Here is an 18,897-nt window from a genome sequence, read left to right as displayed (position 1 = left end):
CGTTAGCCCATCCTGCATTCCCTCCTGCTACATTGTTTAGTGCAGCCACCGCACCATGCCGTTCTGACTGATGGCGATGTAAAGACGAGCGATGCTGTCACGAAAAAAGAATCGAAAGATTAGAAATGGCCCACATACGTACTTTTTTTTTTTTGCGCGAATCCTCAGATATTTCTCCACAGTGAAATTGATCTTACCTCCCATCCCTTGCCATTATTCAATAGCATCCAATCGTATACACCGTCGTCAGTTTCACCTATTGTCTTGAGAACACGGTTGAACAGATCACGCAAGAAATCATAGTCAGGTGTTTCTTCAAAGCCGAGTTTCCGAGAGTACTGCAAGTACATTCCAAATTCCTCTAATAAAGTAACCGCTTGGATCAGCAATCGAAGGCTCTTTTTTCGTTTTTACAATGGGTGGTGTTTCTTTACCTGGGTATCCTTCACACAGATCCTTGACAGCTGTGGACTGCTTCTTTTCACCAATCTTTTCGTATTTTTGTTTATTTGTTGCTGCTTTTAATCCTTGCCAAGGTAAGGCGCCCCGTAAAAAATACATGAAAACATGTCCCAGGGATTCGAGATCATCCCGTCGTGATTGTTCTAAATCAAGAGCCGTATAGGTGTCAATATTGGAACCAAGAGTAAACATACAAACCGAGTTTCTTGTGCATACCTCTTCCCAGATGGGTATTTATACTCATATAGCGTGCTGTGCCCGACAGACTCTTGCGTTCACGGTAGGGAATGTGTTGCTTTGTCTTTGGGTCGCGGTACTGCTTTGCCATACCAAAATCGATCATGTAAATCGTGTTCGCGTGTTTGGTGCCAGGTCGTCCAATCAGAAAATTGTCTGGCTTGATGTCCCTGTAGATCAGATTCTTCTCATGTATGCTTTGAACGCGTGTAATCTAGCAGAGCCATCCTATAGCGTTAGCTATCTTGCGTTCGCCCATCCCATCCAATAGCCCTAATCTTTCTCTCTTTTACCATCTGTTTTGCGAGCATGGCCACCGTTTTTACACTGAAGCGTCGACTGCACATATCGAATAGATCCTCTAAGCTGGGACCTAGCATGTCTATTACTAGGATGTTATGGAGACCCTCTTGACCGAAATAATATGCAGTGGGTATACCGGCTAAGCACGTATAAACAGAGAGAAAAGGTAGTCAGTGAAAAACGCTCGCCAGTCAGTCAGGGTAACTCGTTCCGACACTTCCGGGCTGACGGCAAACTGTCGTTCCAAAAAGAATATGCCCCTATAATGTAACATACTCAACCCAGCAAGTATCTTGTATGTTCGATATTCATCACGTAATTGAGGCGCATCTGATTTCCGTGGTTCAAACTTGATAGCCACTTGTTGGTTGTTTAAGAGGTTGGTGCCTTAACGTGAACATGGTTTTTCCGTGTCAATGAACAAATAAGTGTTCGGAAAGTTCCACAGTATATCATGGTGTGTTGTGGAAAGGGACAAGAGAGAGAGAGGGCAAAAGTAAAAAGTGGTGTACCTTCATAAATAATGCCAAAGCTGCCTTCACCAATCTTACGACCGACTCGATAATGAACACCGACGACATTCGAGGATGAAGTAACAGCGGTTGAACTGGACCGCTGTGAGTGACGGGGATGATTTGCCGTCATGCTGGGTGTGTATATGTGTATATATATATATGTGTATATATGGAAGTTTTATTGAATTGCGCGCTTAATCTAAGCGGGCACAAAACAATAGGAATGAAAAGAAAGGGGGTTTCTCTTTTTTTCCTACTCAGTGAACGAATACACGCTAATAAAAGGAAGAGAAAGAAAAGAAAAAGGGAAGAAGGGTTTGTTTTTTCCAAAGTACCAAGGAAAAAATAAATAAATAAAAAGATGGCCCAAAGGGAGTAGAAAAAATAACAGTTGTGAGGGTGTGTGTGTGTGTGCTCAAATCGGCGTCACCACCAGCACCAACACCAGCACCACTCATCATCATAACACACAGCAACAACAGGCAATCACCATAGCCGCATTTGCCAGAGGGTTGTCTCTGTTGTTTGCGCACCACAGTCAAGGTTACTTACTACAAGTCTGTATGCAGCAGGCGAGTTCGAGTGTTCCCAGGAGTGCGAACAAGAGGTGAGGGATGGTTTAGGCCCCCACCCCTCTCCGTCGTGGTAGTGTGGTGCCCCATCGAATAGCAGTAACAGTGGGTATCGTAGCAAATGCAGAAGTCTTTCATGGAAAGATCAAAGTCCTAATAACGCATGAGTGATTGATTATTGGTTCAGCATATCAATCCCCCGCTCGACCATGGTTCATGTTGCGGTCATTTTAGAGTTAGGCTGGTGTACCACCACAAAATGTGGGCATCCTAACGAATCATCCATGATTTCCTTTTTCTTTGTTCTTTACCGCTCTACTTTTCTTGCTTGTTTACTTATCAATATTTGTGTTAATTAGGAGACACGTTCTGCCCTGAGATGACTATGTACAAATGAAAAGGGTCGGTAATAGATATAAAATGAATGAAGTGCTGCTGCTGCTGCTGCTGCTAATGTTACTGCTGACCAGTTGAACCGAAACCACCTGCTCCTCGGACCGTCTGGTCCAGGTCCTACAAGAAAAGTTGTTACACGCGCGTTAATCGTACATGACATTACATACCGACGTGCATAACTCTTTTTACCTCAACTTCCTCCACCTCGGGTGTGTAAATACGTTCCAAGACGAGCTGTGCAACGCGATCACCTTGCTTGACTAGAGTAGTGTTTAGTTTTGGAAAAAAAAACCATCATGTTGGCTCATTGTATGGATTGTTAATATACCTTTGTAGTCGACCTTGGAAAAGTTAAACATAACAACACCCACAGGACCACGATAGTCGGCGTCAATCACACCTGCGCCTGTGTCCAAAAAGTGTTTGGCAGCCAAGCCCGAACGTGGTGCCACGCGACCATAACAGCCCTCAGGTACAGCAATCGACAAGTCAGTAGGAACAATCACTTTTCCCTGTGCAGGAATCACAGTGTCGGCAGCACTTGAAAAGGAGAAAGAACAAAGTATTAGAATCTACTGGATCTCCACGATCGTTTATATACACTTTTTATTTCTTTCTTAGATCGCCACTTTTTAAATGGTAAACAGTGTGTTTGTACCTGTACAGATCGTAGCCGGCAGCAAGAGCAGATCCACGTGTAGGGACCTTGGCATTTTCAGAAAGACGCTTGACTAAAAGGCGGGGCATGACGGTCATGATCTATTGAAGAGTGTGGAAACGGACTGAAAAAAAACAGGAACGCGATTTTAATAACGCGACCACGAAAAGCGCGTTAAACGCTCTAAATTTCTGTCGCCGCCAAACGAGTGTTTGCTATGACAATAGCCAATAATGACTTTTTTTATAGGAAACAGAAGTTTTGTAATAATGGTATGATGCAAAAGGATGTGTGAGAGAGAGAAAACAAATTATGCGTGCGATGGTGAAGGGTTGTTGCTGTTGGATAAGGACGGTGAACCTCTGTTGGAAGGAGGAGGGAGCGGACGTCCACGACCACTTGGCGGCACCATGGGTCGAAAAGCGAATTTAGTCCTATCATAAAATGAACTCTGATCAGCACTTTAAAACCTTACATGGGTATAACCCACAAATCAACCAGTCAAACCTACTTGCAAGTCGAACAGACAGGTGACCAAGAGCAGAAAACTATTTTTTTTTTCAATTGTTAGTAGACGCCTTGATTTACATTGCTTAGCAGGATCGCAAATATACTCTCTACTTACTGGATAAGCATACGGAACACACATAGCCAATATCCACAATCCTTTTATGACAAAAACAAGCTGCACGGAAATCCACTTGGTCTTCGTTTGGAAGATTGAGAAATTTACGGGCGTATCGTTCGGGGAGAAATGCAAACTGTACGATGCCCCCAAATTGTTAATTACTTCATTGTTACCCAACAGTTGTTACCCATTGTAACACTTACCATCAAGTACTGTAGTAAGGACTGTGCATCCTCAACCTTGACATAGATACCACCAGTAATGTTTGCTGCTTGCTGTAAAAATGCTGTTTCTTCACCATACACCTTACATACATCCACCGGGATCGCCTATATTATAATCTTTCATAAGTTTCTCTCCTTTTCTTCATTGCAACAGAAACCCAACTTACAGCCTTTTGTGCCGAGAAAATACAATTCATCAAAGGAATATACTGAGCTGCAGAATCTGGCGATAATGACAGGATCAGGATTCGAGGCTTGATATGTCCAAGCTCATCGTTTTTCGTCACTCGGTGGATGTCTTTTTTTCCAGATTTTGTTAGGCACAAGTAATAGGATCTACAGATGTAACAGAAAAAGACATCCGGCTTTACTTACAACAAAGTGCCATAGAAAATGCACCAGTAATCAAGGATGAAGTGCCACTAGCCTTATCCAAGAAAGATGCATCGGTATCCGACAAGAGCTCTTGTAAGCTAGCGACGATCTGATCAGTGACAAACTGGAAATTCGGATACATGTTGGCGTCACGTTGACCGCTGACGCGATGTTTTGAGGCTTCGTCGTCTGATATGGGATAAAGAAATTTACTATTATAGCATTATCAGCCATACGTGTGTATAAAGCCAAAAACAGCACCTGAAAACTTTTAAATCTCAAAAACGAACCTATGGCCCACATGACTTGCAATCGCAACTACTTTATTATTGTATTTGAGCGCCAAGTGAGCGTTGATAAAGATCAAAACTTGCCGCAGCGCATCGTCCAATGAAAGCGGTGTTTGTGCCTTAGCTGATTCAGCCCACACAAATGGATTCGTGTCCAATATTATAACAAGTAGGTTTGAATCATCTATGATTATACTGGAGTATTAATATTTTTCTTCATGTTGTTTTATTGGCATGATTGTTAGAGTAGTTAATGGCAGCACCTTCAGCAGTGGGCACCTCTTTCATTGCCGCGATCGCCTAAAGAATAAAAGGTAAAAGGTGCGGTCAACGGCGGTAATTGACCTAGAAGTCTGCTTATTTTGGAAATGCTCCCAGCCAATGATATTGCAGTCCGTTGCATTTTGCGTAATCTTGCTTGCATATACCAGCACTCACAATGTAAGAAGCTAGACACTGGGTGAAAGCATACATCTCACCATCTTAATAATCATGTTACTGGATGACAATATCGTCAACTTTATTGCTACGATATCTGTCGCTTTTATCGACAGGTTTGACATAAAAATGCTACCATCACAAGCACCCTGTCATGAGTATCTTTGGTAGAGCTGTCAGAGCCATTGGCTACAACGTGGCAATATCCTGTCTCATAAAACAAAGATCATGTTTGTCGCACATTTTACAACGTGGCAACATTTAAACGTACTTGATTATACACTGGCAGGCTGACAGCTTTGTGCAAAATCCAACATTAAGGGCCCGATTCCCTTCAGCCAATGATTTCTCAACAAGTTTGCCTGGATCGATGCAATTTCATGTATTAAAAAGAGAGCACGCGCTTCGTCTTTCCTTTCACTTTCACCAACCCCTGAGAACTACCTTTTTCTCTATACGAAATATATACCTTCTCTCTCTTTCTCCCACTTTTTCTCACACCAAAACTTCATGGCGTCGTTACAACGCATTGTAGCAATACTATGCCTTGTCCTCGCCATCGCATTGGCACTATTCAGTGACCAGGCGCAGGCAGCGGTCATGTCAATCGATTACGGCGCCGAATGGTTCAAAGTCGGTCTCATCAAGCCTGGCATTCCTCTCGACATCGCGTTGAATAAGGACTCTAAGCGAAAGACACAAACCGTAGTAACACTGCGTGATGAGGAGCGATTATATGGATCCGACGCGGTTGCATTGGTAAATCATTTAGGAAGGAAAAGAGGGTGAAAGATATAGGCAGAATGTGTGACAAGGGTGTGCAAAAGGACGAGGGATGACACGGAAGTTTTAAGTGAATAAATACCTCATGATTGTATATATAAATGGTTTATAGTCAAGCCGATTCCCTCATTTGACGTATTCGAACCTTAAGAGCATCATTGCAAAGCCTTTTGACGATAGACACTGTGTTGAATACCGCAATCGATTCGCCACCAAAATGACGCCTCATCCTGAACGAAACGCCATCCTTTTCAAGCATGACGAAGATACTGAATTGTCTGTCGAGGAGTTAATCGCATATCAGTTTCAGAATGCTCGAGAACAAGCAAAGAACACTGCTGGTGAAGATGTCAAGGATGTTGTGATCACGGTAAATACAAAGGAGGCTCCCTAATACGGAAACGAGAACGAGTCAAACGGGAACAGCAGTATACTTAGAGTGATCATCTTGGATACGTATATTTATGTATGAATTCTAGGTTGCGCCTTTTGCGACACAATACGAGCGTCAAGCAATTTTGGACGCTGCTGAATTGGCCGGGCTTAATGTCTTGTCGTTAATCCACGACGAAACAGCTGTTGCACTCAACTATGCGATCAGCAGAGAATTTACGAGCACTCCCGAATATCACATCTTTTACGACATGGGCGCTGGATCGACCGTCGCGTCGCTTGTATCTTTCTCCGTTGCAGATCAAAAAGAAGGCAAATCGACTACCCGTAAGGTGCCACAACTCGAGGTCAAAGCAGTTGGATTTGACCGAACCTTGGGTGGTCACGAGTTTGATGTTCGCTTGCAAAACAAGTTGGCAGAAAAGTTCAATGAAATGCATCCTACATTGGATATCCGACAATCTCGAAATGCAATGACTCGTTTGCTCAAGGAAGCTAATCGCGTCAAGCAAATCCTTAGCGCCAACACAGAAACCTTCGCTTCGGTATGTGGGTTTGCTATATTATGATGCGGAAGGATGGGGCATGATTAGGTCTTCAGAGGCATCTATTCGCTGGAGATGACTTTTTCCTAATCCTATGTTTCAATAGTTGGAGAGTCTTTACGAAGATGTGGACTTTAAAAGCAAGGTGACGCGCGTTGAACTTGAGCGACTTTGTGCTGATTTGCTTGAACGTGTTCCCGGACCTATTGAAGCAGCTCTGAAGGCTGCTGACATGAAAATTGTAAGTAATCAAAAGGCTCAAAAGTTTCCAACGAGATTATACGTTTTATAAATTTACTTATATAATTTCCGCTGCTTATAGGACGACGTCAAGTCGCTGGTCCTTGTTGGGGGTAGCGTGCGTGTCCCTGCTGTGCAGAAAGGCCTAGTTGATGTTGTGGGAACGTAAGTATAGTGTTCATATCTCGATGTGGTTCTGTAACTCCTACCCGCCTATATACTGTTTCTCACATATCTAAGATTAATATTGACACAGTCAAAAGATTGCCAAGAATGTCAACGGTGATGAAGCAGCTGTATTGGGTGCTGCATTCCGTGGTGCATCGCTCAGTAAACAGTTCCGTCTTACCAAACAGATTGTGATCAAGGATATCACTGTTTTCCCGATTGAAGTTATTTATCACCCTGAGGACGAGCATTTAGGTTAGTTAATGAAGGATGAGCCAAGAGAAAGAAAGATTCCACCGTGTGAGCAACAAGCAGCAAAGATATTGATGAAGTTTTTATATTTATTGATATACAGGTCGTCAACCTATCCACACCACTTTGTTCAATGAATTTGGATCGATTGGTACCCGTAAAATTATGACGTTCAAGCGCGAAAGCGACTTTGAATTTGATGTCAAGTATGGAAAACCAGTCGATGAACAAGATATGTAAGTTGTATAAATATCGAATTGGACACTGATAATGAAATGGAGAGAAAGGGACGTAATCATATTGATGGCTTAATTAAACTAGTGAGAGTGAACTTGATCAAATTGCCAAAGTCAGAATTACTGGTTTGACAGCTGCCATGGAGAAGCATAAGGATGAGATCGACTCGGCTGAGCAGCCACCCAAGGTGCGCGTGTCCATTGAGTTGTCCAACGCGGGTCTCCTTTCTGTGCCTGAGGCTAGCTTGAGTTTCCAATCAAAGGATACCGGATCTACTTTCTCTGGTATATTTTTTTATCATTGGAGGGGCTGGATACTCGTAGTAGATAAATACATGCTTACCGGGCTAACATTAATGGTGATGGTGACGGCAAATAGATAAGGTCAAGTCATTCTTTGGTTCGAAGGAAGAAGAAACTCAATCCGCAGAAGAAGCAAAGGAGGTAACTAGAGCATATTATACGGGAGAATATTATCGAAATTTACTAAAATATCTGCTGCATCGACACAGACTGTGCAGGCCGACCAGAACAACACTGAGCGTGAGGAGAGCGACAAGAAAAAGACTGCAGAGGAATCCAAGCCCAAGGAACCCTCTTTGAAGAAGATCCCACTTGATGTTGAATTTATCCCTGCTGGTCCTGTTGCCATGTCATCTGAAGAAAAGGCAGCAGTCCGTCAGCGGTAAGTAAAATGCGCTCGGCTTGGTCTGTGCGCACAGAGACACTCCTGCACGTAAGCATCCTTTGTGCGACAGTAAAGCTGATCTAAATAACATTTATAAACAAACTAGCATTGAAAAGCTCGACGCACTTGATGACAAGCGTCGATTGCGTGAAGAATCGCGCAACAATCTTGAGTCCTTTGTCTATCGTGTTCAAGACTTTCTGTATGATGATACCGTCGGCATCGTGTCGACCGAAGAGCAACAAGAGCACCTACGTGAACAACTTTCTGAGACTTCGGATTGGTTGTACGACGAAGGCGAAACAGCTGATACGAAAGAATACATTGACCGTTTGCGAAAACTTCAGTAAGTGTTGCTACGTAAAACTTTTCTTCTCGGAAACTCGTATAATTTGCGACATCCACGCAGTGTATACTTACGAAACTGCACAGATCGCTCGAACGACCTGTCACGTTCCGCCGTCAAGAATACCTTCAACGTGTCGATAACATTAAGCGTATTGATACCAGCGTTCAACTTGCGCGCTCCTTTGTGGAGAACATTCGTAGCTCGACTCCTGAAGAAGACCGATACCATACTGAAGAAGAACTTGAAGGAGTCTTGAGCCATGCCAATCGAGTTGAATCGTGGAAGCTTGAAAAGGTTGCTGCTCAAGAAAAACGCGAAAACCACGTCGATCCTATCTTTACGACTCTTGATGTCAACAAACAGTGTCGACAATTGGATGAAGCACTGATGAAATTGATGAGCAAAAAGAAGCCCAAGGCGAAGAAACAGCAGCCAAAGAAGGAAGATGCTGAAGAAAAGGAAGAACCTTCCACTGATGCTGACGAGGAACCAGTTGCTGGAGGACAAAAGGAGCAGCAGCAAGATTCTTCGAGCAAGCCATCCACGCCCGAGGAAGAAGAGGAACATCGTAACCACGATGAACTTTAGATTTTAGAAAAGTCATGAAAAAGTCTCTTTTTTTTATTATACTTGGAAAAATATATATAGGAAGCAACAAATTTGCATGTACATGATTTGAATATTTTTTATAAACGATATCGTTCATTGTAGTCAAGTTCAAACTCAAGCATGGTTGCTTCTGCAACACCTGTTGCTTGTGGAAGGAGACGTTGTCGTGATTTTGGTTGGTGGTTGTTGTCAGAGGAGGCTGTCTGCTGAATAACACTAGCGCTACCTTCATCGTCACAAATCTTCTTATCAGGGGCCACTGGTGGTGGTGATGGTGCCGCTAAAGATGGCGCTAGTGTGCATGATAGTGGATAAACGTTCTGGGAGGACGGACTGGTGGTATGAATGGATTGTTTGGAATATGATGCGGATAGTTCGGTGATATTATTAAAGGTAGCTTTATCGGTGATTACAGCAGGATTGGAAGCCGAGATAGTAGTAGGAACAGGCGTCATGTATACCGGATGATAGGTCTGAGTAACATTTGGCGCTCTTGTGAAACGTGCGTGATCTTCAGGGATCTGTGTCCATTACAAAGAAAGCCAGTTTAAACATTCTGTGCGACAGAAGCAAAAAGCGACTGTAGCCATGTTTCTATATCTTCAGCTTAGCTTACACTGTTGGTCACCCGATTGCGAGGTTCCGGGACCTTGTTGGGCTTCTGGTGGTTATGGTATGGATCTTGATGGGGTTTGAGACGTATACTGGATAAGTTGTCCGAATAGGCGCTTGATGCAATTCTACCCCAGATAGGAGACTGAGAAAGATCACTATTTCCATTATTCGTCACTCTAGCCATCGTTATGGTGGGGTTGGAGAGTGTCGATAACTTTAATTCTTGTTGGCCTTGGTGGTGTTGTAGCTTTTCTTGTGACATTGATAGTAAGGATGCAGGCGAGGTCTGGAACATGAAAGCCCGGGTGCATATTGTTCTTTATTTTAGTCTTCTCTATTGAAATTCATATAGAAATTGATAACAGTATATACCTTATCATAGTGCTTATCCCAGGTATCCCACCAAGCCTGAACGTGATCGTTATTATTTTTGTTATGGAATACACTTCCGTCTGCAAAGCGTTGGTAATGCCATGGTTTCAGTCGCCCGATAAAGTGAGCTATAGAGATTCTATCCCGGAATTCCATGTAGGCAGGTGCGTAACTGTGTAAGTGTGTTTCATGCATCATATTGTTAGCAACGATAATTACTCTCCATTGACAACAACACAGGTAACATGCGGGAGGAAAAAAGCTGTCAACGCTTTCTAATTTACCTGTAAGCAGCTGAAGGTGTCGTATTGTATGTAAACGGCAATCGATGTGCAGACGTTTCTGGCCAACTAGCAAAGTATGTGTTGAGGAGACCTTGATCGCCACCTAGTATAATTACGATGGTCAAATATGATTTTGCTTTTACATCATAGATACATCATCACAGCTAGTTATAACAACGTTCTTTGATTCGTTCCCATCCACAGTTTGTTGATGCGAGTACTTCACTTCCCAGATACCCATAAACTATCTGCTTATCCAGACAACAACGTACCATCAAACGATCCCTTTTCCGCTGCCAATTGTATCAAATCCGCATATACCGAATCGGACGGCTGGACCACAAACACGCCTGAATTGAAACAATCCGGCCATCCCACGTCTGGAGCAGCCGAAAATGATGGTCTCTCGAACAACTCGTCTATCAACTTGACCGGATACGTGTCTGCGTCAAGAAAGACGATCTTTGTAAACAAGTGGGCCAGCCGAAACACGTGTAGTTTTGTGAGCGTCACGGCCAAGTCTGGACGACCCAACAATAACAAGTTGGCGGGCGTCGTGGAATGCATACTGTCCACCGAGATTAGGTGATGAAACCGTGGTACTAGTAATGCTCGAGCTTGTGAGGACACGATTGGTGTGACCAGACACGCGAGGTGTTTGACTGTGCCGAGATCGCGTAAGCGATGAGCGAGCACAAGTGCACCTGGGACATAGGAATCAGTGGCAACCAAGGTTACATAAGCCTCTTTTTTTTCTGCTGCTTCTTTAGTCATTCGTAGAGATTCATGTTAAAACAGATCGAAAAGAAAGAGAAAAAGAAATACAAAAAACTTGTTGGGTTATGTATGACGGGGTCAGAGGGTAAAGTTGCCAAGTTGGTTGGGTCAGTGTTCTATGTCTTCTTGTGCCACGAGAAATGATAGCATCTTTCCATATGCTGAATATTCCTCGTACCTGGCTTATCACTTTTGCTTTTTGTAAAAGTATGTGCTTTTTGGTATGACATTCCGTTGATGGACTAGATCAAGCGGTGCATGATCGACGCACTTTCCCTGTTACAGGATAAAACAAAAACTTGGCTTACCACGCGTATGATGAATATGTAGTCGCTAGATACAGGTTGCTACTATATGTATGTTGAATAGCAAGGTGAGCTTGGGAGAAAGACGAATGATAGCATGCTATAAGAAAGGCAACAATCTGTACAAGCCAGGCAGCCAACTGTAGCTACACAGCAGTTAAGTAATGCCTAAATGAGGCGATCATACCGACAGAGCAATGGCTTTCGGAAACTTGACCAATATGTATGTAATTGCCGTGATAAAAAAGACGTATAGTCGATGGCTATATCATACTACGTACGAGCTTGCATAAGAATATGAGGTAAGTAGTAAATAGCTGTAGGTCTCGTAGCGATGTTCCTGAAACTGATTGTACGATAATGATGATCAGTTATCCTCTTTAGTATACATTTATCTTGCGGTTCACGCCACATGACTTCTTACTTTTCTTTTCCCTAATATAATGCTTGCTCGCTGTAGTGATATTTGATTAATTCATATCTCGACTTAGTGATGGGTTCTTGCAGTCCACATCAAATTAAGCTGAGAATTATTACTAATGCACTATTGTGATTTGTGGTATCAGCCGTTATTATACAGAGTGGACCAATAGTATATTGATAAGAAAAAGACTAATCAGCTTTGCGCTGTTTAAGATTTCGAAATCTAGTTTGCGCATCTGTCTACCAACAAGTATCATAATCTGAACATCCAGGTCGTCTTGATAACCAATGTGTTTTAATGTTCTGTTTCATACTGCTTCCTCTCTCTTTCACTTTGAAGTGGTTTCTGGGTTTCCGTGTCATCAGAGCATGGGATAGGGTCCCACGGAAAGGATTGATATGTGCGATCGTTGTTGTGTCGTCGCGATAAAGACGTAGAACTTGCCAAGCAGTGTCGGATGCCGTATTGCTTTTTGAATCGTCAAGAGCTTTTTGAAGTATATGTGTTGCTGCTGCTGCTGATTCCTAGACGCGGTGATCGACTTGTTGTTGAAAATCAGGCCCCATCCCTGATCTAATGAATTCGTGAAGACTTGCATGTGGGGAGTAGAAGGGAAAAAACTCTGCCCGTTCCAAGGCGGTGGATGTTCGACCCACCATGGAAGCTCCTGCCATACATACCGATGCTGAGAGCTGAATCTGCAAACCCCATGTGAACCCGCTGGCTAGCATCCGGTTGCGCCAAGCAATCGCTTGACGAGTGTAAAAACCAGCTGGCAATACAGCTAATCTGGCGGCTTGTGCTTTCCCGATAAACGAGGAGAGAAGGCGTACTGATGTCGTGGGTCGGTTTAGTAGCCGTCGTGCTTCTCGACGTAAGTCGCGTAGTTTCGTCGGAGGAACAGAGAATTGCATGATCTTGGTGTCGATATGAAAACTGATATGATCGATTTGTTGAGTTGGTGTGGGATGGGACTTGGCTTTGTTCACCAAGACGCCCAGTGTGCTCAGGTTGTTGAGCGTGTTGGGACGCTTGGGCCGACGATTTGGCGGCGATCAAGATATCGTCCAAATAAGCCGAGATGCGAATGCCTCGCCGGCGTGCCCATCGGAGTACTGGTCGAAGGACTTTGATCCAGACAAGTGAAGGCCTTACGGGAGAGCGCGAAATTGGTATGTCTGATCTTGCCAACGGGACTGGTGAAAGCGCCGCGGTCGTTTGTGGATTAAGACGTGGCGATCTCGAGGTCGATGCTTGCTAGAAGACCGTTGGCCTGTATCATACGGCAAACGTGGCTTATGGTCTCCATCGTGAATGAACGGTTCTTCTGTAGATGCTGCAAGTTGAGCAGACGTAGGTTCAGGATAGATCGTAAGCCCCCTGTTTTCTTTGGGATGATGAACAGTGTGGAATGAAGTCCGTTTTCGTCTGTTCTTTCGAGTGTATTTTGGCGCCGATTGTCTTCTTGGCTGCTTGGGAGAGGTGGTGATATGTACTGATAATTGCTGGAAGCGTGATTTTTACAGATCATCAATACATATCTTTGGATTCTGGATGCGCAATTTCTTGTCTCTTAATGTACCGAACGATCGCTGTCATTTATTTCTATTTTACTTTTATTTTTATAATTTTTATATTTTCTTTTTTTTCTTTCAATAGGTGAAGTCTTTATATGGTCTCTCTTTGGCATCATTTATTTTTATATTTATTATAAAATTCAATTTTTAAAATTTGGATATGTAAGAAATAATTTTATATAAATTTTTTTAAATATGTATAGTAAAGTATAATTCAACTGACTTTGTTGCTGTTCGATCAATAAACGACAATGAGACTATTCTCGCCAGAGTGGACAAGGTAATATCTGCAACAGACAAGGTCGTTGTCGATACCAAAGAGAAGAATAGATACTTGCAAGTCTTTACATTTAAAGTCCTAGAAAAGAAGTTGCCTTACAGCCAGCTTATCGAAGAATTCACTCCAGTCACCGCATTATGGATTATCAACAAGCTCATTGTCCACGCCACAAAAAAAATATAAGACACATACTTCCACTTCGAAGCATGCAACACCTAATTTCCATGAACGGCCACTGACTTCCATGGATTCGTCCATCTGCTGATGATCGTCTTATCACTCAAGGTAAGCCACATAATTCATCTCTTTCATTCCTTTTGAAAACTATAACATAGTTTGAGTAACGGATATGAAGCGTTACGTCATCTGAAATACACTGTATCTTGCAAACAATCCAACGAGGTATGTCCGAACTTGCCATCATCGACAGGTCACAATCTCCTCTACAGCTCAACAACGAAATAACTCGATTGAACTCGACCAAGATGAGGTTGACCGAGTTCTACAAGACATCAAAGACGAGGATGATAAGCACATCAAGTATTGCAAGAAGGCTATTAAAGACATGGATTACTCGGACGAAGACGACGACAGCGTGATTGTATCATCCAACATCGCGAATCTTTTTAACGTGGAAGCATACACCTACACACCGCCATATGATATGACAAGTTTGAAACGGAAGAGTCGTTGACATTTCATCTTAATTTGCCTGGAGTTGACTTTAAGGATATCAAAAGTGCGTCGGCGCCGCCATTATCTGTTAAGATTTCCGGTAGTTGTGGACCTTGCATGCCTGAACACCTGATTACAAGTACTAGACAGTGTCCATCTGACTGTTTTGAAAGCATCATTGCGTTGAAACATATGGTGGACATTCGGAATGCCAGCGTCAAGTACGAGAATGGGGTATTGAAGGTCAACCTGCCAAAGGAAACTGGACAAGAGATCCCTATCACATTCACACATTAAGCCCCTCGTTATCTTTACGGTCTCTATATCATCTTTGATGTCCTCATGGTCTTCAGACACCTTTCCAATAACCAACTTCTTTCCAAACAATCCAATGTACATAATTTCTCAAAAGAAAGTCTTACTACCAGCGCTCACCCATTTGTATATTAAATATTTCCTCATTTCTTCATGGAGTAAAACGATCAGGTTTACACATATCAACGCGTAATACTGTATTGGATGATCCACTATATACAGTAGTATTCGACTATTCCGTCGAACGGCTTGTATGTATAATCCCCGGGATAATAAACGCACATGGGAATGTTAATCTGGGTACATATTATGTGTGATAGTGTATTACATAGCAGCCCCCTACAAGAGAAATAGTTTTTTTTTTGCAATGGCGTGCTCGTATTGTCTGGAGTTTGAGAGACAAAGTATTAGCTTGGGGGCAAGAAAAAAGTACATATTTGGTCAGGAAGTTATAGTCAAGAAAGAAACAAGGTGAAGAGTAATACATGTAGTTTGACAGCGATCGTTCGGTACATCAAGAGTCCGAAGATGTGTGTTGATGATTATTTGTGACCGATGACGCGACGTTATCCGCTACTGATGCCCTTCTTTCTCTCCTTATACTAGTGCCACAGAGACTAGGTTGCCAAGTTTGTAAAGAGCCATCTGTTGCCTCCCTGCTGTCACTCCATAACCATGTTCTTGCTGCAGACGGCGTGACCGGTGGTTCAAATTATACCGACCAAGTACGAGTCTGATGTTGTCTTGATCTCAGTGGTCTAGGTAGCCCATCCATGGCGTTACCTCTTAGTCAACCAAAGTATAACATACTGCGTCTTTACTTGGTCGTCGCTGGTTTCGATACACCAAGTACTTTGGTGTCAAGGTGTATCCACCATCCATTCATTTGCACGGCAGTTCATCTTTGTTCTGATGGTTGTCAAGCAGGACAACCATCCTTGATGCCGAAAAGAGAGTCTGCTGTTGATGTAATCTAGACCAAGCTGCTGTTTCGCATGGCCAAGTCCATCACAGACATTCTTCTTGTTGCTCCTGTTACTGTCAAGTTTATCTCCAGCTACAGCCATGGCGTGCTGTGGCGTCATTATATGATACTAGAAAGCATGCATCAATACACTTGCTTCCCTCATACTGACCCTTCACCCCTAAATCCTTTCTCTCGACTCTACTTTTCTGATTGCCTTATATTCCTTTTCTTTCATCATTTTTTAAAGGCTAGCTGATCTATTCTGCTCTGTGGCACGTACTCCCATTCGTACTCATATGAGTCATTATGCAAGTTTTACTGACAAGTTCTCATCAAAGGATGGCGTGAGCTAGAAAGAGGAGGAGGATGTATAACTAGAAAGACGGTGGCAATTACACACGGGGCCGGGGGTAGCTGTCATCAAGTGGGTCTATCTTCTCTTTACGTTAATCTCGAGTGATGCTTTAAATGTCTCGCGTATAATCGGTCTTCAGTGGCTCACAGCTGGTATAAGGAATGAGGAATGACGGTGAGTATGTGCTTCAGCTCTTGGTGTTGGAGACGGTATGATGATGGCTTTGGCGGCGATCTAAGGGAGTGTGACAGCGCTGATGGTTTTGCTTCATTGTTTCATAGCTTACAAAACTTCTCCCTTAATACATTGGTTATTATACTTGGTTGGTCTTCTACTTATGATGCCTTGGTTAGTGGCGCTTTTATCTGTATTATAGACATGATTCTCCCGTGCAAGATGCTGCTGTAGGGGTATGTAGTCCCTCTCTATTCAAGACTTGGAGCACCTGCTCTTTTTCGTCGTTGGTCAAGGCACACACCGGTTTCACACGTTGTTTTTCTCTTCTACCAATCTGCACTCTCCTCTCCCTGGCGCTTGCACGGCTTGGTGACGTGCTCTTCACAACAAAGTATGCTGTCGTTCCACGCAATGATACATCACGATGTTACCTGCTCGCTTTGACAATCCGCTATAAGTTATTGGTGGTCTCGAGCTGGAATCGGTCGCTCAATTCTTGCTTGCTTGCTCGATCAAACGGAGGGTCTGGTCCCAAGTTCTTGAGGATTATCTACAAGTCCTTGCGTCTTCTGATACCGTTTCCAAAGCAGTATGATAGTTCCACTCACAAGCTTCCACCACCAGGAAGAAAGTATCTTTTTGCATTAACCACCTTAACTTCACTTTTCAAAAAAATAAAGTAAGCCCTCTATGCCTTCTTCCACATCCCCTAATTTTTTGTGGATTTAGCATTGTCTTGCCTAATTAGTCTTGTCTTCAGTCTCCCCAACCACCGCCATTCATTTTGGCGGAGGCCGCAGATGTGTGAACCTAAACAAAAATTTTATTGGCTAGCAAACTTTATATCATTGCATAGTAGGCGCACACACTCGCCCGCTCTTCCCCCCCCACCGTGTATCAGAGGCAGAGAAACCAGGAGCACGCAGAACGAGGACCACGACGACTTCTTTAAAAACACCATGTAGCTATTCCAATGCACATTATTCGCTCAAGCGCTCTAATATTGAGACACACCCAGAAAATGATTTTGCTTCAGACCGTCTGATTTAATAGAGCAAATGTGTGGGTAGTATGAGCCATTGATAGACAGAGAGAATGATATTAACTTTTGTTGTTGTGAGCGAGTGGGTGGGTGAGTGAATAGAGAGAAACTGCAACGCGAAAAAAAAAATTACACAGCGAAAGGGGAAGCGAGCAGGTGAGTTTGGGTTAGGTGGGGTTCGCCCAGAAAAAAAAAGGGGGGGGGTGTGCGTGTGATATGAGTGTGTGGTTAATTTCATTATTCATCGCCGCCGTTCTATGAAATAAAATCACAGCATAGTTCACTAGTTAGCACTACTACTACTACTACTACTTAACGTGTTTTCGGATGATTCTCCATAGGAAAAACGTACCATCTGTCTCTTCTCAGCTTCATAGCGCTTCCGATCTGCCTCTGCCTTGTCTTTGTAGGGCTATATGGTATAAGTATAGGTTTCTCATTTAGTAAACCTGTGTGTGCGGCACATTGATATACATGTGGACAGACAACATCCTCTCTCTCTCCCTCTCTCGCCTCTCTCTAAACCTACCTGCTTCTGATCGTCATCCATGCTCTTCCACTTTTCACCAAGTAACTTGCCGATCTGGCCTGTAAGGGACGTATTAGTTTCTCTGTCAACAGCACCATGGCACTCTATGCTAGTTGTGTATGAGGTAAATACAGAGGAGAAGGCCATACCAAATGCAGCATCTGGATTCTCTTGTTGGATCTGCGTCCGGTTTTCTTGCGAAAAGAACATGTATGCTGACAAGCCGCGCTTTGGTGCATTCGGATCCTTCTTGCTTCGCTTCTTCTTCTCGCCAGCACCCGCTCGCTTGGAGGTCTTTGCGTCGCCTGTCTTGGATTCTTTTGGCATGATTGCTTGCTGTTTTTACGCGTAGCTGCATAGACATCGCGCGTATATTCAGTACCGACTATCAACGGAACCATAAGCAGAAAGAGACTAACGCGCCTTACCTTTTGATAGAGTACAAGTAGAGAGGAAAAGAGGAAAGAGAATGGAAGAAATGGGTTGCAGTGAGTGGAGTAAAAATATGAGAGAAAGAGAAAAAAGAGAAAGAAGAAAAAAAGGCAGCGCTGTTTGTGTTAATGGTGCGTGTGTGTGTGTGTGTGTGTGTGTGATGTGCGTGCTGTGCGTGTGCTGTGTGTGTATGGTGCGCGAGTGAAGGAAAAAAAGAGAGAGCCCCCTTCTCTCTCTCACTCTCTCTCTCACTCTCACACACAAAGCTCATATAAGGGGGTGAAAGAAAAAAAAACTTGTTGGGTCCAGTGCTTGTGTATTTCCACTCTTTTAGCCCTCTGAAAGCATCATAGAGAGTGAAAAGCGTGCGCCCTGCGCCTGCTGACAATGTTGCCCTTATTCTGTGTGTA

General features: G+C 43.3%; 8 protein-coding genes across 8 annotated transcripts; 2 read left to right on the top strand and 6 right to left on the bottom strand.

The window, feature by feature from the left end:
* Window positions 1–164: 164 nt before the first annotated feature.
* Window positions 165–1,647, bottom strand: BDB00DRAFT_764950 (kinase-like domain-containing protein; the record flags this gene model as incomplete). Its single annotated transcript, XM_053119485.1, has 6 exons — window positions 165–361; window positions 435–605; window positions 679–913; window positions 993–1,141; window positions 1,279–1,389; window positions 1,515–1,647. 6 exons carry the CDS (start codon window positions 1,645–1,647, stop codon window positions 165–167), a joined length of 996 nt encoding a protein of 331 aa, XP_052978974.1.
* A 715-nt stretch (window positions 1,648–2,362) lies between these two features.
* On the bottom strand, window positions 2,363–3,281 carry BDB00DRAFT_421294 (dUTPase-like protein). Its single transcript, XM_053117320.1, has 4 exons — window positions 3,144–3,281; window positions 2,814–3,025; window positions 2,675–2,745; window positions 2,363–2,602 (listed from the first exon to the last, which is right to left on the bottom strand). Exons 1-4 carry the CDS (start codon window positions 3,239–3,241, stop codon window positions 2,546–2,548), a joined length of 438 nt encoding a protein of 145 aa, XP_052978973.1. The 5' UTR covers window positions 3,242–3,281; the 3' UTR covers window positions 2,363–2,545.
* A 38-nt stretch (window positions 3,282–3,319) lies between these two features.
* Window positions 3,320–4,990, bottom strand: BDB00DRAFT_826815 (TFIIH subunit Tfb4/p34). Its single transcript, XM_053123757.1, has 8 exons — window positions 4,924–4,990; window positions 4,661–4,844; window positions 4,371–4,582; window positions 4,163–4,293; window positions 3,975–4,100; window positions 3,769–3,904; window positions 3,655–3,691; window positions 3,320–3,577 (listed from the first exon to the last, which is right to left on the bottom strand). Exons 1-8 carry the CDS (start codon window positions 4,946–4,948, stop codon window positions 3,454–3,456), a joined length of 975 nt encoding a protein of 324 aa, XP_052978972.1. The 5' UTR covers window positions 4,949–4,990; the 3' UTR covers window positions 3,320–3,453.
* Window positions 4,991–5,698: 708 nt separating this feature from the next.
* Window positions 5,699–9,340, top strand: BDB00DRAFT_764964 (heat shock protein 70 family; the record flags this gene model as incomplete). The annotated part of the gene is made up of 12 exons (XM_053119487.1): window positions 5,699–5,857; window positions 5,994–6,251; window positions 6,361–6,819; window positions 6,926–7,060; window positions 7,142–7,224; window positions 7,316–7,482; window positions 7,583–7,715; window positions 7,807–8,000; window positions 8,095–8,159; window positions 8,291–8,400; window positions 8,510–8,749; window positions 8,836–9,340. The coding sequence occupies 12 exons, from the start codon at window positions 5,699–5,701 to the stop codon at window positions 9,338–9,340; spliced, it is 2,508 nt and encodes an 835-aa protein (XP_052978971.1).
* A 1,288-nt stretch (window positions 9,341–10,628) lies between these two features.
* BDB00DRAFT_764932 (glycogenin-like protein) lies at window positions 10,629–11,406 on the bottom strand (the record flags this gene model as incomplete). The annotated part of the gene is made up of 2 exons (XM_053119484.1): window positions 10,629–10,735; window positions 10,905–11,406. The coding sequence occupies 2 exons, from the start codon at window positions 11,404–11,406 to the stop codon at window positions 10,629–10,631; spliced, it is 609 nt and encodes a 202-aa protein (XP_052978970.1).
* Window positions 11,407–12,662: 1,256 nt separating this feature from the next.
* BDB00DRAFT_873104 (uncharacterized protein) lies at window positions 12,663–13,737 on the bottom strand (the record flags this gene model as incomplete). The annotated part of the gene is made up of 4 exons (XM_053127048.1): window positions 12,663–13,074; window positions 13,169–13,288; window positions 13,371–13,643; window positions 13,721–13,737. The coding sequence occupies 4 exons, from the start codon at window positions 13,735–13,737 to the stop codon at window positions 12,663–12,665; spliced, it is 822 nt and encodes a 273-aa protein (XP_052978969.1).
* Window positions 13,738–14,259: 522 nt separating this feature from the next.
* Window positions 14,260–14,967, top strand: BDB00DRAFT_873103 (uncharacterized protein; the record flags this gene model as incomplete). Its single annotated transcript, XM_053127047.1, has 3 exons — window positions 14,260–14,280; window positions 14,426–14,596; window positions 14,668–14,967. The coding sequence occupies 3 exons, from the start codon at window positions 14,260–14,262 to the stop codon at window positions 14,965–14,967; spliced, it is 492 nt and encodes a 163-aa protein (XP_052978968.1).
* Window positions 14,968–17,763: 2,796 nt separating this feature from the next.
* BDB00DRAFT_873102 (HMG box protein) lies at window positions 17,764–18,382 on the bottom strand (the record flags this gene model as incomplete). The annotated part of the gene is made up of 4 exons (XM_053127046.1): window positions 17,764–17,781; window positions 17,879–17,938; window positions 18,056–18,114; window positions 18,205–18,382. 4 exons carry the CDS (start codon window positions 18,380–18,382, stop codon window positions 17,764–17,766), a joined length of 315 nt encoding a protein of 104 aa, XP_052978967.1.
* Window positions 18,383–18,897: the final 515 nt, after the last annotated feature.

This window comes from Zychaea mexicana (assembly GCF_025766255.1).
Source record: "Zychaea mexicana strain RSA 1403 chromosome Unknown BDB00scaffold_44, whole genome shotgun sequence".
NCBI classification, from domain to species: domain Eukaryota; kingdom Fungi; phylum Mucoromycota; class Mucoromycetes; order Mucorales; family Lichtheimiaceae; genus Zychaea; species Zychaea mexicana.
Note: the sequence above shows the minus strand (reverse complement) of the source record. Positions and strands in the feature narration are given on the sequence as shown.